Source organism: Triturus cristatus, chromosome 6, assembly GCF_964204655.1.
Source record: "Triturus cristatus chromosome 6, aTriCri1.1, whole genome shotgun sequence".
Lineage (NCBI taxonomy): Eukaryota > Metazoa > Chordata > Amphibia > Caudata > Salamandridae > Triturus > Triturus cristatus.
The window spans coordinates 1,541,172,605-1,541,196,358 of NC_140589.1; the positions used below are offsets into that span (position 1 = coordinate 1,541,172,605).

Below are 23,754 nucleotides of genomic sequence, written 5' to 3' on the forward strand. Positions count from 1 at the left end.
AAAAGTCTTGCAAGGTGGCGGTGTGATTGCGAGACTTGGGTTGCAGGTCAGAGAGTGTGAGTTCAGTCTTTCAGTCTTGTGTACCTGCTTGGCTAGTTTCTGGTGATCAGCCTTCAGGAGCATAAAGTCTGACACTACTTTATCGATCTTCAACTCAAGGGAGGTGCGAGTATGATACAATGCTGCAACAATTTTCTCCACGGCCACTATGACCGAATCGAACTTGGCTGAGAGAGCAGTGTGATGGTATTCTGGTGCTCCCTCTCCCCTCAAAGATTACCCTGCTCCAGAATCCTGGAACATCGCCGTCTGTGGGGTGATAAAGCGCAGGTGGCCCATGACTAGCTGCTGGTTAGAGGGGATCCTGGTGCACAACCCTTCACCACCACAGCAGGAAGTGGGTTCAGATAAGCTGCGGCAAGGAGAGGAGCAAACTAGGCCCAAACCGGCCCACAGAGTGACCCCTTGCAGTGTGAAAGCTGTAGCTCTGACCACGCTTCCCAAGGGTAGGCCACACCAGGTTGTAGTGTAGGAAAGACGCCCAGCCTGGCACAGTCTTGGAATGAGCAACGGTCTGATCGTAAGTGGACTCCAGTAGGGTGTTTGGCTCCTAAGCCGCAGTTAGAGGAGACATCCAATAATCACCAATCCAGGCTCCCAACACCCACTGGAGCACCCTCATAGCGCAGAGGCGGAGGAGCACACCGGAGCATGAGACAATGCGCCGTTGGCACCCCGGTCTCAGTGTGGTGAGCGGTGGGGGGCCTAGGTCCGGTCTACCCCATCTGGTCTCCGAGCCACTCCCAAGGTGACACAGCCCAAAAGGATATGTCTGCCAGCACCCAGGGCAGCCCGGAAGCTTGCTTATCACGCGTGTGGGTGGAAGACAGCCTAGGCCCGACCCTCGTGCTGTCTCCCGACCCAAGTTCCCAAGAAAGAGTGGCAAGCAAAGGAGGGAGAGGGCCTCGTCACTCACGGCCTCCTCAAGTCGGCAGCGCGGGAGGGCCACCACCGGCACCCAAAACAGTTACAGAGGAGGGGGGGGGGCCTAGGCCCAAACGACCCCTGGACCTCCAGCCCAGTTCCTCGGGCTCTCTGCTGTGGTGGCACAAGGCCTGACTTACATCCCCAAGTGCGGTGGGCGCTCGGTTCCTGAAGGTCAAGGAGGGGCAGACATGACCCTCTAGTTAGGAAAGTCGCTGTGTAGGGGCCGGCTGCCGGGTACAGGAGCACAGGCCACCGTTCCAGCCTGGGATCCCCAGGCCGCAAAGTTGCAGGGCATGCCCAGAGCTCTCAGACAGCGGGTCACAGGAGAGTCAGGCCCGGTGTCCGATGGCAGCCTCACACCCTAGCGAAACCACGGCTGAGGTGAGAGGAACATACGTCCGGGCAGCGGGACACGGAGGCACCGGCCCACAGCCGAACAGCCCACCCACCGTCAGCCACAGCAAGCTTGTCATTCAGGGCCTGGACAGAGAGGTGAAATGGAGGCAGGCCACGGCCTCTGGCTTTGGGAGGGTCGCACACCAAATCGCAGCGGATTCAGTGGGATTGGGGCTTCGGACTGAACGCCATCTGGGTCAGCAGCAGTTGGGCAGTGTCCACAGCGGTACGCGAGCTGTCCAATGAAAATGAGCACACCGATGGCTCAGGATAATCGGAGGAAGGATGCAGAGCAGGCTCAGAGCTCGTCTGCCATCTTAGGCTGCTGGCCACGCTCCGTCTGTTAAAGTATCCAGACTTTTTTTATGTACAAAAAGGCTCTATATTGAGCTATTACTAGTGGTATAGTGCAGGTAAGTAATACAACATTTAAAAAATGATCGCCGGGAGGATGTCGTGGTATCTACTTAGACGCTGCCCCTGCGCTCTGACGTCAGTTCTTTTACACAACATTCCAGACCAGAAGCGCAGAGCCATGCAAGACACTGACCACTGGTGCACAAAACTAGGGCCCTGAAAGGGAGTCCCTTACTCTAGAAGTCTGTTCGCACAACGGGGAGGAAGGGTGGGGCGGTTAGGAATCTATAACTAATATATATCTCTTACTGAGATATCGTTACTGAAGGTAATTAACTTGTTCATCTGAAAGAGACTATTAGTTATTGATTCCTTACCTTAGAATAGATACCCCAGCAATACCAACCCCAGAGGTGGGTCTGCAAACTAAGCTCACACCAGAAAGTCCTGGAGAACTGAACGCTAAAGAAGTGGTCTCTCTGGAGTTGGCTATCCAGGCAGTAATGTTTAGCAAACGTGTGCAGTGATGCCCAAGTGGCTGCCTGACAGATATCACCTAGGGGGACTCCACGTCCGAAAGCAGTAGTGGCTGCCGTCGCCCTGGTGGAATGGGCGCGCAGTCCCACCGGAGTAACAGATCTTAATGCAAAGGACAAACCATTGAGATATGGTCTGTTTTTGCATGGCCCGACCTTTCTTGGCGCCCACATAGCCAACAAAGAGTTGATCATCCACCTGGAATTGTTTTGTGCGATCCAGATAAAATGATAACGCACGTTTTGGATCCAGGCGGTGGAGTCTCTCCTCCTCCTTGGAAGGATGCGTGGGCGGGAAGAAGGTGGGCAAAGTGATGGCCCGTCCTATGTGGAAAGAGGTAACCACTTTGGGAAGAAAAGAAGGCCTAGTTCGAAGGACAACCTTATCTGGATGGACAGCAAGGAAAGGAGGTTTAGAAGACAGAGTCCGAACTCACTCACTCTGCGATCAGAGGTGATGGCAACCAGAAAAGCAGTCTTTAACGTCAAGAGTCTGAAAGGACAACTATCTAGTGGCTCAAAAGGAGCACACATAAGATAGGTTAAGATCAGATTCAAGTCCTACTGGAACATAATGAAAGGAATAGGAGGGAAGTAGTGAGTAATGCCCTTAAGAAACCTATTTACAATAGGGCACTTGAAAAGAGAAGGCTGATCAGGGAGACGAAGAAAGGCCTAAATGGCCGAAAGATGGCCTTTAAGGGTGCCCAGAGCAGAGCCCTGCTGGGCCAAAGATAGAATGAAGAGGAGAACCTCTAAAAGAGGGGCAAAAAGGGGATCCGCAGCCTTTGCTGCGCACCATGCCACAAATTTGTTCCATCTACAGGTGTATACCATTTTAGCGGGGGGACGCCTGGCTGACATTACAGACTTTGGGAGGAAGGTCAAAATCTGTCAACTGTCGCTGCTCAACAGGGCCGGACTGGCCATAGCGGGCACCGGGCAATCCCTTGGTGCGCCGCACGGGCGGGGCCAGATTTTGGGCCCCTGGGGGCCGTTTTCGTTACAGGGTCGTTTTTACAGCATAGATGCAAAACCGGCCCTGTAACAAAATCGGCGGAAAACCGGCACTGGCAAAGAGCTCGGCGGCACCCCCCCGCTCCCCCAGGTGGGGGAGGGGTTCGGCCTAGCACTTTGCCAGGGCCGGTTGGGGTTCCCAGTCCGGCCCTGCTGCTCAATCTCCACACAAGGAGGTGGAGGCTGGACTTCGGGTCGTGTTCGCGCTCCCAACACCAAAGGCACACGAGGCATGGATCCGTGACAGATACCAGCTTGGGACAGGAGTCACAATGCTTGAAGCCTGTCCGCCGATCAGACATCCCTACGTGCACCAGGAGTCGAACGACTCGAAAAAGATATTGACAAAAAGTTGAAAAGTTTTAGTCAAAAAGGGACAAAGGGTAAGGTTCTCTCCAGATTTGCACTGGTTGGCGCGATACCGCAACGTCATTCCGGCAATCACGATGCTGACGACGAACGCGGAGTCGACCGACACCACCTACCGACGCTCAGGCGTACTGCTGAGAAAAAATTCTCTGGATCCAGTCTGACCCCTGGGGGGTAATTCTAAGGTAAGGAATCTATGACTAATAATCTCTTTCAGATAACTGCATTTGAGACTATTTAGTAGCCAAATATAGCAACATTTGGTGTTTGGAGGAGTTATAACAACTTTAAGGCCCGGTTCCACTGCACCTGCTGCACCATTCAAATCATTACCCTATTGCCTGTATGGTAACTGCACTTGGGACTGCCTTTTTAGTAGTACAATATTGCAACATTTGATGTTTAGAGGGGTTCCTAGAGCTTTGGGCCCCAGTGTTACTGCATCTGCTGCACCATTAAAATCATGTCCCTAGTGTCTGCAAGGTAACTGCGCTTATGACTGCTTATTTAGAAGTTAAATGTAGCAATATTTGGTGTTTAGAGGAATTCTGAAAACTTTTGGACCCGGTGCCACTACACCTGCAGCACCATTGAAAGGAGCGAAAAGGCCGAGGTACAGGCAAAATAAAAAACAACTCAGAGGACTGTAAGGGAAGCAGAAACCTCAAGCAAGTAAAACGGAGAAGAGTAAAAGGAGGCCCCTACACTGGAGAAAAAGCAGGGTGGAGGGATGCAGAAGCACACATGAACCAACTGACCATGTATCATAAGGGAAGCGGTGGAACAATCAAGCAGAACAAAGTATCCTGTCGGGGCAGAAGCGAAGCGGATACCCACAGGAGAGAAGCCACCCGGAGGGAGGCGAGTTCAGAAAACCAAACTAAAGGTCCTCGCAGAATGGGGAGGAAGGGCAGGCCGTGAAGGAATCGGCAGCTAGATTCGCCTCTACCAGATACATCGCTACCGAAGGTAAGTAACTTGTACATCTGATAGAGACTACTAGCCGCAGATTCCTTAACGTAGAATGGATACCCAAACTATACCCAAAGGGGGGGGGGGCTGCGAAGAAACACAGGGCCCCAGCAAGGCGAAGGGAAGACCAGGAGATCCCAAGCCCATTCAAGGTACAACGGCCACAAACCCTCGAAGGGACAGACAGCCGCCGAGGAGCACCCTGGAGGAAAGAACGACCCCAACTCCAGGGAGAAGAGGTAGAACCGGAGGCAGAGCCTGCCGTAGGAAAACACACAACGACAGATGACAGCTGAACAGGCATCAGCCGCAAGGAAGCAAGGGAGGAACGACTCCACAGCCAAGGAACGCAGGCATAAGAAAAAAGGCACAGGTGCGCAAAGCCCCAGCAGAACAAGAGGAAGGGGCACAAGGTAGCACAACAAGGGCCACGGTGGTGAGCCAACACAAGCAGGCGTGTACAGCCGGCAGCAGACAGCACCATGGAGCAGCGCACCCAGAACAAGCCAGGCGCAGGCCTAGGGCAGAGGCCAGGACAATGCAGAACAAGCCCCAAAGGAGGATCATTCAATTGACACGCACCGACCCACGAAGAGAAATGGGACAAGCCATAAGAGAAAAAGGGGAAGACACGGAGGACGGACCAAGCCGTCAACCAGAACACAGGAAAGCCAGGAGAAACCCAGCCCCACTGGAACACCAGACAGAGGACCAGGCCGAAACGCCGGACAGGAAGGCGGAAACGCCACAACACGACACTGTAGACAGCATGCCAAACTGTCAAGCGATGTAGTGAACACCGAGAATGACAGAACCCGGAGCAGCGCAAGCTGCGCCCGGAGAAGATACAAGAGACAGCACCAGCGGTATACAATGATGTCAAGAAAGGTAGGGAACCCGAAAAAGGGGCAACCACACCTTCCCAGCGCAGAACAGAGCTATGCATTAGCTACAAGTACCCCACATAGGCTATGATACGTCCCACTAAAACATGGAAACACCTCTTAGGGAAAAATCCCGCAGCGGAGGACAGAACATAAAGGACCTGCAAATAGAACCACAGACGGCTTGTCAATCAGCCAATCTTCCCAGCGCAGAACAGAGCTATGCATTAGCTACAAGTACCCCACATAGGCTATGATACGTCCCACTAAAACATGGAAACACCTATTAGGGAAAAACCCGCAGCAGAGGACCAGAACATAAAGGTAGGGTATGATACGTCCCAAGAAAACATGGGAACACCTCTTAGGGAAAAATCCCGCAGCGGAGGACAGAACATAAAGGACCTGCAAATAGAACCACAGACTGCTTGTCAATCAGCCAATCAAAAAACACACAGAAAGCCCAACCTGAGCACAAAAATAGGTGGACCACAACCAAAGAACCACAAAATTTGAAGGGGCTGTACCAGCAGCCAACAGCACAAAGGGGTCAACCTAAGGACTCCGAAGGCACGCCAACCCACACAGAATAGACAGACGGTCCAACCGGACCACTAGACCCTCGAAAAAAGGGTAGGATAACGCAGCCCATAAAGTAGCAGAGGACCGACGAGCCTAGTTTATGGAGGGGGAGGAGGACGGAGCCCCGCAAGGAGCCGTTGAATGGCAGCATCCGCATGGGTGTTAAACAAAAGCACCCGATCAAAGGGCAGGTCAACGAGATGCTCCCTCACATTCTCAGGGAAAACGCTATCCCTCAGCCAAGCATGGCGACGGAGAGCTACTGAACTTTCCATTTTGCGGCCGAGAGCATCAGAACCATCCAGGGCAGAACGAAGAATAAACGCGGCCAACTCCCGGCCATCCATCACATGGCACCACAGATCAGCGTAGACACCTTCTTGAGAGGCAGAAGACAGAAGGGACTCCACGGAATCCCAGAAGCTGCAAGTAGCCCTGGCCAACACACAAAGTGTGTTGAGCGCTCGCAAAGCAGCACTAGAGGAAGCGAAGAGGTTAAGCCTCCATGAATCTAACCATCGGACCTCCCATGATGGAGGAAAGAACACCAAAGGTAAGGAAAGAAAGGCAGACTGGGTCGTGCGGAGCAGGATGGTGGTGGTGGAGGAGCAACTGGGGCACCGGATCCCCCGTGGCAGGAGGCCCCCAGAAGAGAATTATGGAGCGAAGCTTCAAAGGGAAGAAGCAGCTCCCATCCACCAGAGCCCTGATAGAGAACCTCCAGCAAATGGTCCGTAGGGAATGGGGTGGTAGGGTCGCCCATGTGCAAAATGCCAGTGGCCGTGGAAACGGCCGGGGCAAAGGCAGCACATGCCTCTGTAGGGCGTTGTGGGGGGGGAAAGCAATTCCTTCGTGGGTGACGGCTGTAAACTAAGCCAGCCATCCCCGAATCCAGCTGGAGGAAGAAATGGCCAGCCCTGGTGTGGTGGAAGATTCACAGATGAGTGAGGGACCTGAGGTGCCTCTGGGGAAGGCTGTGGCCCCGGGGACGGCAAAGAGCCCTCCCTGGAAGACGCCGGGAAAAAGGCCACGACGCGGCGGCCCGTCTCTGGGGAAGAAAAGACAAAAAGTTGACGAACCTCTGGAGAGGAGGGGGCCTCTGGAGACGAGTCGACGACCCGACACCGGCATGGCGCCATGGAGTCTGCCACAGGTGCCGGTGTGAGGTCGACTGGCGCCGGAGGGGACGCCGAGACGACGTCTTCCACCACTCGCACCCTAGGAGAATGGGGCGGGTCGGCTCCGGGTCGGTGAAAGAATGGCGCCGAAAAGGCGCCGACTCGACCTCCGACGAAGCAGCTCCCTGCGTGGAGAGACGAGAGGGACCTGGGGACGCGTCCCAGCCCCTAGCCAGCACCCGAGGCGCCGCCAGCAGTCGGCGCCTGAGGGGCGTCAGCTCGGCTTCTGGCAAGGCCGCCACCTGCTCAGAAGACCGAGGAGGACTCGGGGGAGAGCTGCGAGTCCCGGCGACCTCCCGTGACACCACAGGGTCCCCCTCGGGGGTTTGCGGCGAGGCAGAGGCTCCGTGGGCCGAAGAGGGGAACCCCGTAGTGCCGCACCCCGATGACACCACACCTCCAGAACCTGAAGCTGAACCCGTCGGCGCCGGGGCCGGAGCCGCCAGCGACGCCGCAGAAGGCCCCGCACGTGGCAAGGGATCCACGGATGTTCCAGGAAAAGGAGAAGGAGGGGCCAAGGAAGCCTGCAGAGCCGCAGCATAGGCCTCCACTTGGTCCCTAGTCGCCCCAGCGCCGGGAAACGGCAGGTAGGGTGGCGACAAATGAGGCCGCATGTCCCGCGCAAGAACCCACACCCTACGCAGAGCGGGGACCAGGCCTCGGAGACTAGCTATAAGACTTACCGACAGGCGAGCGAAGCTTTAGGGGCCTCGGTGACGGCCGATGCCGGAATCGGGAGCGGCGATTCTTGGACCCTTCCGCGGGGGACGGACATGGAGACGACATCTGGACAACCGGGCTGAGAGGAGCTTCATCCGGGGCTCCCGCCGGATGTTAGGCTTCAGATGCTTTGGTGCTTGCCCAAACACCACATGCAAATAGGATGAGGGTCCGTTACCGACATCTGACGTGTGCAAGACGAGCGCGCCTTAAAGCCCGAAGGCATTCGCACACTGTCCCACAATGCAAAGAAGGCCTGAAAACAGGACAGGGACACGATCCGGATCCGCGTTGCACATGAAAAAGAAGGAAACTGATGTTAGCGCGCCAGTGTGGAGCTTATGTAACCTAGCTGACGTCATGCCCGCGGACGACGTGAGGGCGGAGTCGCGTGGTACCGCCCCTGGCACGCAGAGATGCTGGGGCAAACAAAGTTTTCCGGGTCCAGTCTCACGCCTGGGGATAATTCTACGTTAAGGAATCTGAGGCTAGTAGTCTCTATCAGATAATACAAATACATATCAGCAATTGGTACAAGTGCACCCTTAAACAAAACCATCCAATATACAGAACAATATTTAGGGAAAAGGTAATAATAGGAGGGGGCAGCAAACAAATGTTTTGATATATTAAGGTGTAGGTTGCTTTCCTTATTTAGTATTTGATATACTGTGCATGTTCTTGCAAATGTTTTCTGCTTCCCACGTATTCATATATTTTCTTTTATTCTGTGTGGATAACAATATTCATGTGCTTAGTGGCGGCTCCTCCGCTTAGGTGGAGGAGCGTCGCCCCACTGCTTTTCAGCGGTGTAAGAAAAAATAGAATGATAATAACTCAATGTTATTATCATATTACTTTTGCGGGCGCATAAGCTATTCGAGTTGGGGCAAGGCTGCTCTGCTGAAAGAGCATGGGTGGGAATTAATGGTTTTCACTCCCTACGTGTGCATTAATGTTTGGCCCGGCATCTCGTGCCAGTCAAACATTAATGAGCACATAGCATGTTCTCCATCCAGGTTGCATTACAACCTAGGCGGAGAACATGCCCAGGCTCCCAGTGCCTGGTGGGGTGCAAAACACAGCGCTCATATCAATCACAGCGCTGCATTGCAGTGTTATGACTGGCTATGGGGAGCCTAGATGCTTCCTGTTCCGGCCGGAGGAAGGAGTGGAGTGACATGACAAGGAGGACGCGGTGACGGGAGAGGAGGTACGTTTAATTATTTTTTTTTATTTACCCCCTTACCCTGGCCTCCCCACCCCTGACCCGTGCCAGCCATTACTGCTCGTGCTGTTATCCCCAGATCCACACCCTCAATCTTAATGTGATTTTCCAGCTTTTCATAAATCTGCTGTTTTAAATTTAGCATCGAGGACATGGAGGATTTCCATTTTCTCTAATTTCACGTCAATTATGAGGCTCTCTGCAGTGTGAAATGGGCCATCCATCCACTTGCTGACTTTGAAGGATTTGGAGAGGCGCTAGAAGGCAAACGGCACGTGACATCTGGTTGAATGCAATGGTGGTTTCACCGGCTCTGTGGGCAAGTCAAACCTTTAACAAACGGATGCACATAAACTTTATCAGAGTAGAAAACCACATTTATAATGTAATATGTGTAATTTAACACCTTAATTACTTTGCTCATTTCAGTGCTTCCTCCTGCTTGGGATAACATATCAAAAGCGTCAGTGTTTTGTTTACATCTAAGGAGGAGGGCAGCATTCTATTTTTGAGCATACCGCCTCCAAGCACATGACACACAGTCGCCCCCCTCTCTCCATATCTACGCAACACCCACATCCAGCCCTAAACACACACGCCTTGTTTGTTGTGGGAGCGCTATGTCTAGTGCTGCCACCATAAAGGTGCTAATGCATCGCTAGCCCTGGCTGATCTTCACATCCCCTCCCCACCCAGTCTCCTCAATTCACACAAGAAAAGAGTGCATTTGTATATTAGTCACTTGGCTTAATGGATTGAATCTCGAGTACCACATTTAGACACAGAATGCCAGCTATATTGTGACAGGAGGAAGATGCTTTTTTACGGCTGTATGGAGGCACATATTGACGTGTTTGCGTACAGCCAATAAGAAGGGACACTTTTTTGCTTTCTGTGGGGAGATCTTTTTTGTGGCCGATATAGTAAATATAGTGGCCATCGCGTTAGTCAGCTGATTTCGTGATTTTTTCTAAAGGGTCTGACTGCACTTGTGACTGCCTGTTTAGTAGTAAAATTTTGCAATATTCTGCGTTTAGTGGGGTCCCTAGAACTTTTGGCCCCGGTGCCACTGCACCTGCTACAAATTAAACCCCTTTCAAATGAAGGATAACTGCAATTGTGTCAGCCTTTATAATAGTAAAATATAGCAATATTAGGTGTTTAGAGAAGTTCTGACAACTTTTTGGCCCAGTACTACTGCACCTGCTGCACCATTCAAATCATGACCCTGTTTTCTGCAAAGTAAGTGCACTTGTGACTGCCTGTTTAGCAGTAAAATATAACATAGCTCTTGTATATTAACTTTATTTTTAACGTGCAATGTTTATTACAACATTTAGAATTTTATCATAATGGCCAAAAAGATTAAGTTGAAAAAATGAATCCAATTTTGCCTACAAAGTGCAAAGAAAGGTACTGAGGCATGAATAGGAAATGCCACAAACATTCTAAGGCTAAAGCATCTGCTTTACACAACTAAGTAATAAAAAGCAAGCATTCCAGCATACTGTTAGAAGCTATCTGCCTTTTCCGTGGGAAGAGATCTTATCATGACAGTGAATCGGGCTTAAACAGTGTGAACAGCTTTAGTAGAAATATCGTAAATGCGTGCAGCCACAGTAGGTTAACAAAAACAAAAGTTCCACGCAAAAGCAAATGAAGAAAGTAATTTGGCTATGGGAACCGATAAGAGCTCCCTTTTAAGATATATTAAATATAAGAGATTTTACAAGCACATTGCAAGCGCTGTGAAGGGCAAACCTAAAAAGGGGACCAGCAGCCAATACAGTGCAGTGACAGATGCACAAGGCTTTACCTGCCACACAGCAACGCGGAACCATTGGAGTTTGCAAGGCGAAAGGGTATAGTTGTGCAACAGGAAGATTCATAATGAGTCTGGCTACGCTATTCTGAATCATTTAAAGTCTTGACCCAGATGCAGAGAGTTCTTACAGGCCAAGTATAACTTGCTGCACAATTGTCTTCCTATCAACCACAGGGAGAAGAAAGACAACCTTACAAAGACGTCTCAAGAGTAAGTAGAAGGTGGAAGCCATATTATTCACCCAAGTGATCAAGGAGACAGCTGAATCAAAAAAGTTAATATATTTGGCGCTTTCGGGAAAGGAATTGGTAGCTCTCCAAAGTGCATCGGACATCAGAAAGAAATCCAGACCGAAGGTTGATCACCCAAGAATAAGACATTAGTCTTTTCAGTGTCGAGCTTCAAAGAGTTGTTACACATTGAAGCTGCAATAAAAGTCCAGTACATAGCCTACTGAGAGTTTGAGGTGACTGTATCAACATGCAAGCTGATGATAATTGAGGTGCCATAAGAGTAAGAAAAAAGGTGATCTTGAAGTAGAAGAGCAGTGCTACTAAAGGGCCCACATGTGTACTGAAATGCATTAGTTTAAAGGAAGTGTCCTGAGGTACACCACAATCAGTGTTGCAAAAACAGGCACAACTTCAGGTTAGTGTGTCATAATGGAGGCTAGCCACTGCAAAGGTCATTAATGAATATTCACTTGTGCAGCTTAGACACTAATATGAAATGATGAACCCTGTCCGAAAAAAAAATGCAACGAGATCATTGCTGCATTGCCGCCATTATCGAGAAGCTCTTACAGATGATCCAAGACTAATAGGAGTACTGATTCGGTTAGAGGAGTGAGGCAGAAACCTTCTTGATAGGATTCCAAGATCTGGGACTCCTCCAATAAACTCGACACCTAGACACTGACCATTGTTTTCTAAAAGTCTGACCCCAAAAGGCAAAACGAAATAACCCTTTACATACGCAGAACCAGTGGGTCAGTTGCAGGTTTCTTTAACGGGTAGACACTAGCTCATTTAAAATTGGAAGGACTGCAAAAGAGTGCATAGGCTGGTCAGGGAGGGAATAACAGGAACAGTGCATGGAAAGATTGATTTACAAACATCATTACAAATGTGCAGTTCTGAGGAGATTTCCTAGGTGCCCTGACCAGCAGGTCTCCATTCTTCTAATAGTTTACAGCATTCTTCTCTCTTCCCATTTTTCATTCTCTCTACTCTCTGTGCAAGTTGAGACACTGAAAAAGTATCAAGGGACCATATATAGGTTGAGAGAATGTTAAGCATACAAACTTCTCTAGAAGTAAAAGCGGACATAGAAAGATTTTTTAGAGATGGGCTTGTAGACACAACGTTACTTAGGAAGCTGCACGTCCGCTGTTTGGTCTAATAGGGTGATGGCGCTCCTAGGCAGTATGCAGATACTATTTGGGTGTAACGTAGTGTGAGTGTGGTGTACAGGGGTATGGAGAACCACCCCTCTCCCTAAGATGCAGTGAGACCACAGACAGAAAGCACAACAGTCCCCTGCACATGCCCGCAGTTTACAAACTAATGAATGACAATATAAGAACGTTCTTGATCCACTGCTTGATTTCGTATCCCAGTTTATTGTTCCTCTTGTGAGCAATTTCATTCAAAGCCTTAGGCTTAGCTAATAGCATGCGCGTGCAAAGGTTATATTATCTGTCATGAAAATAATTTGATAAAATTCAAAGAATTGAAAAAAATCTGAACCACTTACCTAACAGAGCCTGCTTATCTGATGAGGATTCTTGGTCCGTTAGACACTTGCAAGATCGAAGGACAATCACCCCTCCAAGAACACCATCCTCACTTGCTAGAAAAGGTGAACCTGCACCAAACATAAAGCAGTTTTAAAAAAGTTGTTTAAGTTTTGTCTCAGGGGGATATAACAAGCATTGATATTGCATCAATGTTTCTCAAAATTGTCTCTTAAGCAAGTAACACGATTTGAATATCTCAATAATATTAACAAAATCATGCAGAGTAAATACATTAAGCGTACAAGTTAAAGTCACCATTCAGAATACACCCAGTCACTTTCACAACTTCATTCCTACGAACGTAGGAAAATTAATCATGTGGTCCCCTGGTATAGCACTGAGCACATAGCGCGTGTGTAGGGAAAGATTGATTTATAAACATCTTTCCACATGTGCAGTTCTGGGGAGATTCCCTAGGTGCCCGGACAAGTATATCTCCATTTTTCTAATATTTCCCTGCATTTTTCTCTCTTCCCATTTTTTGTTCTGTCCACTATCTGTGCAACATTGATTAAAAGAGATTATTGTACGTATCTCATAGCCCTTCGAGGTGCGATAAAATGCATATACTATCGCATGGTGTCAACTCCAAAGCACAACGTTTTACCACAAAACACAGAAAAAAGTTGTAAAATCATGTATGCAATTGCTTACCTGTAGTACTATTAATCCCAACACAATCAAAATGAATTTAGTAAATGAATGTAGTATTTTCTTTTTAAGACTGAGAAGCTTACTGGTAGAATTTTGTGGTCTGATGTGGAGACGCAACAACTATTGGACGTTTGGAAATGTGGTCATTTCTTTATACCTATTAATGTTTGTATCTATATATAGGTCCTGGGTTGTACTTCGAGGCTTTCGTGAGATCAATTGCCCGAACTGTTAAGTACATCCAAGACGTAGAGAGGGCCCTCAAAAAGGCGTGCAATCATCCCCAGGCACAAAGCAACCTATCAGTCCAACAATCTGACTCTCATCCTTCTACCACAGGAAAAAGTACCCTTTCCTAATTGGGGCTAGTACAAGCAAATACCCTAAATCTAAATTGCCCCACTTGCACTTTTGGCTACAGGTGGTTTAATTTATATTTCATGACGCACAAACATTTTAATTCTAATCTCTTGCACATTTGCTCATGTTTTTACCAAAGCACATCTATTGTATTATGACTCCTACATATTGTAAAGATTTTAAATAATCAAACAATAAAGACTATTATCATCATCCTTGGGCCATGCTACATAAAAGGGTATTAGGAAAAGGAGTACAGTACGTAATGGAAACGATTTGAATAAAGGAAATATAATTACCTTATGTCTAATGACACAATTCACCTTAAATTCGATCAGCAAACTGAAACTGTTATCATTAAATATGCTGTACTAGTGCCTTCCACAGCGAAGTCAAATTAAAGAATTAGGAACTCACAGTGAACAACAAGTTACTTACCTTCGGTAATGGTGAATCTGGTAGAGACATATGTTAGTTGTAGATTCCTTACCCTAGAATTTCCCCCCGGTGTCAGTCTGGATCCGGAGATTTTTTCGTCACCAATACCCCTGCTTGTCGGTAGGTGGCGTCGGTCGACTTGCCATCCGTTGTCGGCGTCGTGGTCGCAGGGATGACATTGCGGTGCTAACTCAGACGCTGCCCCTTAAAGCTAAGGTAAGGAATCTACAACCAACAGTCTCTATCAGATATTATTTGCAGCACTTGCTAGACACAAAACGGTTGACCAATAACAAAAGGTTTCACAATGAATTCAATCACAAACCGATGTGTGATTGACCCTCATAAGCAATCAAACCAATCAATAATTACGAATCAAAAACAAACGGTAGAAAAAATAAAAAAATAATGATAAAGAAACTGCAATTTTAGTTTGTATTGTTTGATTACATGTATCAACCTCTAGAAATGCTTGTGGTGCAGTCATGATTTCAGTCCCTTGCTTTCATTTTACAATCAGTGCATTCTGGGAGTTGGAGCCCTCCTATACTTGAAATGAAACAGATGTACAAACGAACCTGTTCAGATTACTTTGTAGAACAAAAGACTGGACTGGGAACTTGCTGTGCAACAAGGATTGACCAGGGTGAATTATAAAAAAGCAATGGTTATGGGAATTTTTGAGGTGGATATGAGCTGAATGTAGGGTACGTCACAGGTTGGAGTGGAACAGGGAGGAAGGCTGGAATGGGACTTAGTAGAAGTCCGGATACAACAGGAGATGGGATACCCTGAACCGGAACAAGATGTGGAGACCACAGTTGATTAATAATCTTTAGATATGTCTGTGATGCTGATCTGCTGTATGTTGATGCAAAAATATCAATAATGCTGTTTAACCCCTTCGGTGCCCGCCCCTTTCCCCGCCCTGTGCCGGCCGTTGCATTAGCGGGCGGGGTTTGTGACGAGCTGGACTCGTCATGGGCACAGCGCCACCGCGGCCCATGACGAGTCCAGCTCGTCACGGGCACCGAAGAGGTTAAGTGATCCAATGCTATGTATGGACTTATATTTATTTGCACATGGTGTGACTCACATCTCTCTCCTTGTTCAGGGGGTGGTGGAGGAGGAATGGGATACGTTAATGAATAGTAATTCTATTTTATTTTCAAAATCAATAAATGAAAATAAAAGAAAAGAAATACAATTCTTTTTTCTGGTTTGCATTTTGGTAGAGTTATTAAACCAACACCTGTCCAGAGAGACATAACAAGCTGTGGTGGGTCTGTGTAACAACCAAAGCACAGAGTAAAACTAAAAACACACAGAAACGTGGTACTGCAAATAACAGTGTGCTATTTGGGGGGGCACTAGAATGTTTCAGGAGTAAGACAGCTTGCGATAAAAATGTTGTTAAAAAACAGTGGATGGTGATACAATTTCTTTTTACAGGGTTACAGAGCGCCCCTGGATGTGGAGAGTGGCAAAGGCCATCCCACCTAGCGGTTTTCTCGCCACAAATTTGGTAAGAAAGGAGCCCTATCTAATACAGGTCCTGATGAATGCCATGTACCGTTTTAGGACACTAGGCAGAAACATGTTGACCCGACTACGGTGAGGGGATAATAGGTTTCCCCATATCACGTCCACTGTTTAACACCATACAGTTACCCACTCCATTAAAAATTTAAATTGGCAACTGTAATGGTTTTTAAATTTCATTTACTCACTTTGGACCCCCACTTAGTTTAGAAGTGCATCCCTGTTGTCAGGTGAATGCCCGCCCTCTATCAAACCAAGTTTTTTGAGGGCGAGGACGGTCGATGATGAAGCATGTCACCAGGTGATGTGTGAGGCCAGTCTTGCACTTTTTCTGAGATGTCCACACTCACAATTGAACCTTGAGCACCTTTGGTCACAATCCCGGGAACGGCCCCATTTGTGTTTAACATTTTGAGTTGGAGGCTGGCCGGCTCCTGGCGCCCTGTCCCTCTCGTTCCCTCCCCCAGCTAACTCCTAGGGTTAGTGTGGTCACAACGTGTTTGTTAAATTGACAGCTTTTGATTTGTCAAAGCCTGCAACCACAAGTTGCAGACTTGTACTAGTGGAAGCATGTTTATATATCAGTCTCTGCCCAACAGGTGCACAGTGAGCTCTGTCTTCAAAGCAGACCCAGCTGCAGAGGCGTGTGGGGACGAGGAGACCCTCTCTGGGTCCTGTGTGTTTATTTAGACACAGACTGCTTCAGTAATCAGTCACATACATCCACAGTGGTGCCACAAATTGTACACAACGATTTCACAAACTGTGCCATGTTGTGACTCTTCTTGCATGTGCTTCGAAAGCACACTGTCTTTGTTAAGGTTCTTTGTTAAGCTGCACTGTTGTGTTTTCCTTTAGTGCACGTCGGTTTCAATTGAAAATTAACCACTTCATGGGAGGACAAAGGAAGGGAGGTGTTCTTGAAGAGTACCGTAGTATGCAAATACAAAATAATCTTACTTTGACTATCTTCTTCTTTGAATGTTATACGCCAGGGCCATCAATGTAGAACGCACCCACCGGGCTCTGCCTGGCTGTAATGAAATGGATGGCGGGCCTGCGGAAACTAAGCGCAACACCTTCCTCCAAGCCAACAGAAGCACTGCTCTCATGATGTTTATAATATTTGTAAGAAATTAGGTTGTTGGTTGAAGGCGGTGAAACCCTACTCAGCCAACAGCCACAATCCTTATCAGGGTGAAGCACAAAAAGACATTACATTAACCTGTGCTTAACCCTGTGGTAGCTTGCCACAAAGGTTGTCAGGCTTAAATTAGAGGAGGCACTGTATAAAGTATTTATGCAGCAACTAAATAAAGTGAATGTACAACATGAAAAATTCCACACTAATTCATAAAAATAGAGTAAGCTTTAATACATTATTTAACACCAACATGACAATAATACAATCAGTAGAATCTGAGTAATTTATTCTTAAAGTTCCAACTTCGGACATCTAGTCGCACAAGACTGGGGCAAAGTCAAAAGTTATGGTCGGCCACGATGGACCATGGTTAGGATACACAAAGTGGCTTAGACCCTGTCTCTGCTTATCTTCAGACTTTGAAGAAAAATGTCTGAGACGGTAAAGTTCAACGGATCAAGCTGGAGGTGTCCAAGGAGGAGGTGTTGTTGTAGGGAAGCTGCTGGTCAAAGATTTCTACGCTCGGACTTCGTCTCTTTTATGGAAGTCCAAAATCTCCAGCGGGACAAAGCTGCAAGCTGTCGGTGACGAGGGTTCCACAGGGCCAAATACCCCTTCTGCAAAGAGCCGCTGAACATGATTTGCTGCTTTGGAGAAGAACGTACAGGGAGCTACCGTAAAGTCAGTCCAACCAGTGATTGGCAAGCAGGTAGGTCACAGTCTCCTCTCGGTTCTCGGATTAGGGCTACTGGGTCACCTTTAGCACCACTTCTAAAAGTCCAGGATTGAAGGGACATCTCTTGGAGGGTCAGGACTATCTCAGACAGTGTACATGTTCGGGTTCATGATTGGCAGGATTGGCTGGGGCAGGCGAATACAACGCTCCATTCGAGAACACAGGGACTGCGTCTCTGCCTCTCCAGCTGCCGGACAGTGTTGACTTCGGAAGCCTGAACTGTGCATGTTGGGCTGGCCACTGACATGCACAGTTCAGTTACACAGCCTCAGCTGGTCGCTCCAATCAGCCACTCCTACTGCTGGGAGATACCCCTCCGTGGTGGCCCTACGCATAAAGGGAGCAATGAATAGCACACAGTAATGGGGAAAGTATTCTAGCTGGATTTTTAAAAAAAAACAAATAATCTATAATGTAAGGACTGACAGTGCGAGCAAAGGGGAAATGCCCCTACGCCCCCATGGAGGAACCACCCCCGCACATATTTCAACAATAAGCACTATAGAAGCTCTTAATTTCCTCAATTCCTACCCTAGAAAGTAAGGAAACAGAGATGGCCGCAGCAACTATGATAAATGGCAGACTAGAAGAGGGAATATTATGTACACGCTACTGCCAGACTGTCACATTCAGCAGTTTCAGGTCACTTAGAATGCGATCCTATTCTGGACATCAGGTGTTAGACAACAAATCATGTCTCTTCACTTGTGGAAAGTTCAATGGATTTTTAGGAACTATATAGCGTCAGGCTATCATGCTAAGCATTTAAACACTTTCAACAGTTGTTCGAATGTGGGGGCGAAACTTAAGGTAAAGTCCAACAAGAATGCTTCTATCATCTAGCTATTGCCTACTTACTGTTTGACTCTATAAATAAACGAGTAGCAACAAGCAATGATTCCCTGTTCAGGCCCTTTTGGCTTTGTACCTCTTTCTTGCTCTTTTAAGGTAATGTACTTTCCTATGCGTCTTCTCGAAGCCCTCATCTATAAACACGTTACCTGAATAAACACATGTAGAGGCCATGGCCCACTGCCAACTGAGCTAGTGTCTTTATTTTGGCTACAGTGCAGAGATGTTCTACTAGTCACCACACTGATGATGCCAAAACTACAGCTGCAAAGAGCAAACCTGCACTTTCTCTGTATGTAATACAACCCTGCACAGATGGGTTCCCTTGATCATATCTAACCCCTTCATCACCAGGGACAGAATGTCTGGATGTGCTAAGTGTCGAGACATTATTAAGACTCCCTATAGACAGCTTTAGCCGTCTGTAGGTAGACACATTTATCAATAATTTAATCTATACTTAGCGAGGGCACTCATTCTGCCCCTTGTTCCTGATCCTATGGCTCTCTTGTCTATTTCAGCTCTTTGCACCTGATTCAAATCTTTCCTCCCTATTCTTGTATTCGGCCCACCTCTGACATATTTTGCTCTCATCAGGTTTTGATTAGATGTGCTGCATCCTTCCACTGCTGATGTCAGGGAACTATGTTTTCATATTTAGGTTTCTAGCATTTGAGTTTTAGCACTCCATGGGAGCACATGGCCCTACATGTTTGCTCTTGTATGTTGGTTTACCATTGCTCCTGCTGTTGTGCACCTCCCACTTCCCTTGGTATCCTCCTCGTCATAGGCCCCCCTTCTCCAGCCCTCTGCCGCCTTCCTGGTGTCTGAATCAAAGTACCTCGAGAAATGGATTAAAATACTGTAGCGTGCTTCATAAGAAGGCAGATTGCCCTTTTAAAGTGCAAACAAATGAGCTGTTTACAAATCGTGAGACCTATTGGTTTTGTCAGGGCATGTCACCCTTGCCCATACCAACATGTGAATCATGTGAATAATGTTTAAAGCAAAATACACTATATTGCATGGTACCTCATTTTAGGAGAACTGACATCACAATATATATTGAATTCCAGGATTACTTGTCTTACTTCAAAATATGCAAATTCTAACCAGCATGATTTCATTAGCATTAACTGCCATATGCCAATTAGGAGTATACCAGTTCAACCATGCTTAAAGGAGAAGCATAGGAACTCAACTGGTTAGCAGCGGTGAAGTGAGGGAGCAAAACTGTTCACCAAACATGTTGACACCCAAACGTTTTCGTCAGCCTATTCTCTTACAGATTAACTTGCGTGTTAAGACACCCCTTAAACATCAATTAGCATAAATAAGTAATGGGGCCCACTCAATAACTTAGTACATGATTAATAAAAAGTTATAGTGTTTTATTACAAAATTCAAAAACTTGCGGTACAGAATCAATGTCATAAAGGCAAAGTTATACAGAGTATGGAAAATCAGAAATTGTTCTAAGTCCCTAATGAGAGGCAAAATCTAAAGGCTGTGGGACAGCATCCCTACTAGAGCACGAAAGTATTTGGGTCACCCCCAAAATCAAAGGGGTGTTATACACAATTATTACGTTATAAATTTGAAAAACTGGGAAATCATCATGGTGTGAGCAAAAGTATAATTTCTTTAGCAAATCAGAACACAAGAAAAATACGTCATCACCTTAATGTAAGCACTATCCCATTGCTAAAAAAAAATATTCAGCACCCACTATGCTAATACCATCCAGAGATGTTCTAACTAATATGAAACAGTTAAACAATAAAACTTTCAGCGAACGGACTAGGATTCACAATGGAAGGCAGTGGAAGGGACCTTGATATGTGCCACAAGTAATAGGACATACGAAAAAGTTAATTGAAAGCACTGTAATCATAACATTGGAAATAAACTATTGCAAATCAGCTAGGCCATGCTCTGTAGAGCCTGTGGGGAGAACATGTATGCAGGGGGGTGAAGCAGCAGTGAGTGACGGAGACGGCATTATCTTGTATAAGATGGCGCCTTAACAGGAAAATGTGGCATAACTAAAAACGCATTAATAAACAGACTTCTACACAACATACAAACTTTGTTTGAACTGTAATCATGTTAATTCAGCCTGTATATGTAGAATCAAATGTGGAAAGGGATATTAACTGTCCTTATTTATTCACGAGGGGCGTGGCCAATCAGGCCAAGATGGCGGCAGCACTTCTCTAGCGCTCTGCACGGCAGCCCGCGTTATCCGCCACTAATATGCCCTAAATCCATCGCACAACGTTGCAAGACCCAGCGCAGCCAGGGTGACCACGGGGGGCGTCCGCTGGGCCCGACAGAGCGGCCGGGGAGGAGCGGATGGGAACGTAGGAGGCCCGACGAGGTTTGCGACCGAGACCTCAAAATGGCGGCGTCCTGTGAGGCCCGGGTGCTCCCGAGGCTGGGCCAAGGCTGGTAGTGTGGCCAGTCCGGCACTGTCCCCCGACCCTGTCAGTGTTCCCTACAAGGGATCCGGCGACCATCCGGGCGGTGGCATAGACCAGAAGAGGACAGGTGAGAGCGTTGCTGTGGCCGCTCGCGGATCCCCGCATAGCCGAAACTCCCACACAGGAGGGGGCCCTCACTGGCGTGGACAGCGCACCAACATCAGGGAGCATTGCAACGACCCCACACCTTACTGCATCACGCCACAGGGGGCACCATACCGACGACACCTGTGAGAGGTGCCTGGCAGGGCTGCGCTGCGATACCCTCCGGCATGCAGAGACACCCCCTCCCCCGCAGCGGTGCCGGGCCTCGTGGCGCGTGGGGGAGAACATAAGACCAGAGTGCTGGCCCAATAAACAAGATAGCAAGGGAAGACAGGCCGGGATTCCCCCGGCCGTCGGATGAGACACCCTGCCGCAGTAGCCTCCCAGCATAACGGGGATTGGATACGCGGCCTATTGGGACGAGGCACAGCTACTGCATCGGTCGGCGGCCTGACCGGGGGCCTGGCGTCATGACATCGGAGCCACTCCGGATAGGGGCAGACCAGCGGCCACGGACCGGCAACTCCCCTGAAACTAACCCGCGACCCCTCGAAGACCAGGTGGGGCGCAGGCGCGGTCTGAGCAGCAACAGGCCTATGTGAGCTCTGAAGGAGGAGGCATGGAGGGAGTTGCTAGAGTCTAGCACATTAAGGAATGGCACACGGTTTTGGGGCATTGTCAACAGACCCCTGTTTTCCGAAGACACAGGCAACATCTTAGATTCCCACATCACGGAAGAGGAATGGGTGGCCCACTTTTCATCCATGTTTAAGGGTTCCATGGGTTACCATGACCAGTTACCCCGGGCAACAAACACTGACTATCTGTTTTTTGAGTTAACAGAGGTAGAGGCGGGAATTGCGGGCCTAACCAGTAACAAAGCTCCTGGACCGGACGGAATTCCGCCGGACCTTTACAAATCGGATCCATCTTTCTGGGCCCCGATCCTGGCGGCTGTATTGAATGCAGTGGCCAGGGATGGTAGCCCCGAATCCTGGGCCATCTCTACCATCGTGCCAGTGTTCAAAAAGGGGGATCGAAACAGCACGCACTGCTATCGACCTATCACTCTTATTGACTCTGTAGTTAAGGTGGTGGGAGGGGTACTATTGCAAAGTCTATCTTTATGGCGACACCCAATATGGGTTTCGTGCGGGAAGGTCGACGGTGGCCCAATGTTTAAATCTTTACCTGATCCTTGGCAAGTACACGTTGGCCCGCCCAGGTACGATCTACATGGCCTTCATGGACCTATCTTCCGCGTTTGACTGTGTAAATCGGGTCAAATTGTGGCAGTCCATGAGGGCCATGGGGGTGGAGGCTTCTATTGTGGACTTTCTAATGGATCTGCATAGGGATACCAAGGCAAATATTAGATATGCACAGGATCTCCGGGTTTCCAAGGAATTTAATATTGAAAGAGGGGTGAGACAGGGCTGTATTCTTGCCCCCTTCCTGTTTAACCTATACATCAATGATCTTGAAGGAGCCCTGGTACCCACAGGGGCGGACTTCCCGCGTGTAGGTCACCGGGGTCTCCCCGTCCTCCCATATGCGGATGACGCCGTCCTGATAGCGAGAACTGCTAGAGGACTCCAATCTTTACTAGACGCTTTCTTGAAGTTTATGGGGTCCCGTGACTTAGCGATTAATGACGCAAAATCCTATGTCTTGCAGGTAGGGGCTCGTCCCACGAAAAAGTATTCTTTTTCCATAGGTTCTGCGAAGGTCCCCACAACATCAGTATTTTCATACCTGGTGGTCCTGTTGGATGATAGCTTGAAGTGGGGGCCCCTTATTTTAGGGAAAAAGGGGGAGCTTATCCGAATAACTGCTGCCATTTTCAACTTTGCTGCTAAGATGGGGAAGCGCCCAATTGCAGCCTTGTTGAAAATCTATCAAGCTAAGGGAGTGTCAACTGCATGTTACGGTAGTGAAGTCTGGGGGTATACCACAACTGATGCACTGCAGGTGGCAGAGAATAACTTTTTAAAGCGCCTACTGGGAATGCCAACCTGTTTATCTAACCTAATAGCTCATGAAGAACTGGGGTCCCATTTTTAGCTGATACTATTGCCTTGCGTCCCCTAGTGTTCTGGCTTAAGTGCTGGTCAAACAAGGAGCTAAAGCTCACCCAGCAGATCCTAACAGACTGTATGACCCTGGAACAAATGTCCAGAATTCCATGGTTGCAGTATGTTAGAGGTCGCTTTACGGAGTTGGGGCGCCCGGATCTTTTCTCAAAACCGTCAACTATAACAAAAAAGGATGTGGAACTGGTTAAAAAAAGCATTTATTTGCACCAGGAAGCTAGAAAGAGATAAAAAGGAATTATGTAAACCAAGTGTCCGTAAATTTCTGACCCTAAAAACCCATCCATTGGCTGAGCCATACCTTTTGGGAACATTGACCACCTATGAGCGGTTTTTACTGTCCAGGTTTCTATTTCATCTTTTAATTGCCGTTCCGAAAGGGTGTAGCAGAGGACAGGTGTTAGCACCCTGTGGTTGCGACAACCTGTCTCCACAGGACCTGCTACACTTTATGTTCCTATGTAAATTCTATGAAGTACCTCGGAGACATTTTTTACTCCCACTCTTAAAGAGGCTCGCCCAGCACTTTTGTATTTACAGCTGTTGAAACCAGACTGT

General features: G+C 48.1%; 1 protein-coding gene across 1 annotated transcript in view; it reads right to left on the reverse strand.

Moving 5' to 3' along the window:
* Positions 1-23,754, reverse strand: part of TASP1 (taspase 1) — a 662,603-nt gene that overhangs the window by 81,257 nt on the left and 557,592 nt on the right. The window contains exon 12 of the mRNA XM_085612698.1: positions 12,807-12,917. Within this exon, the coding sequence (XP_085468824.1) occupies positions 12,807-12,917 (111 nt within the window). The remainder of the gene's footprint in view (positions 1-12,806; positions 12,918-23,754) is intronic.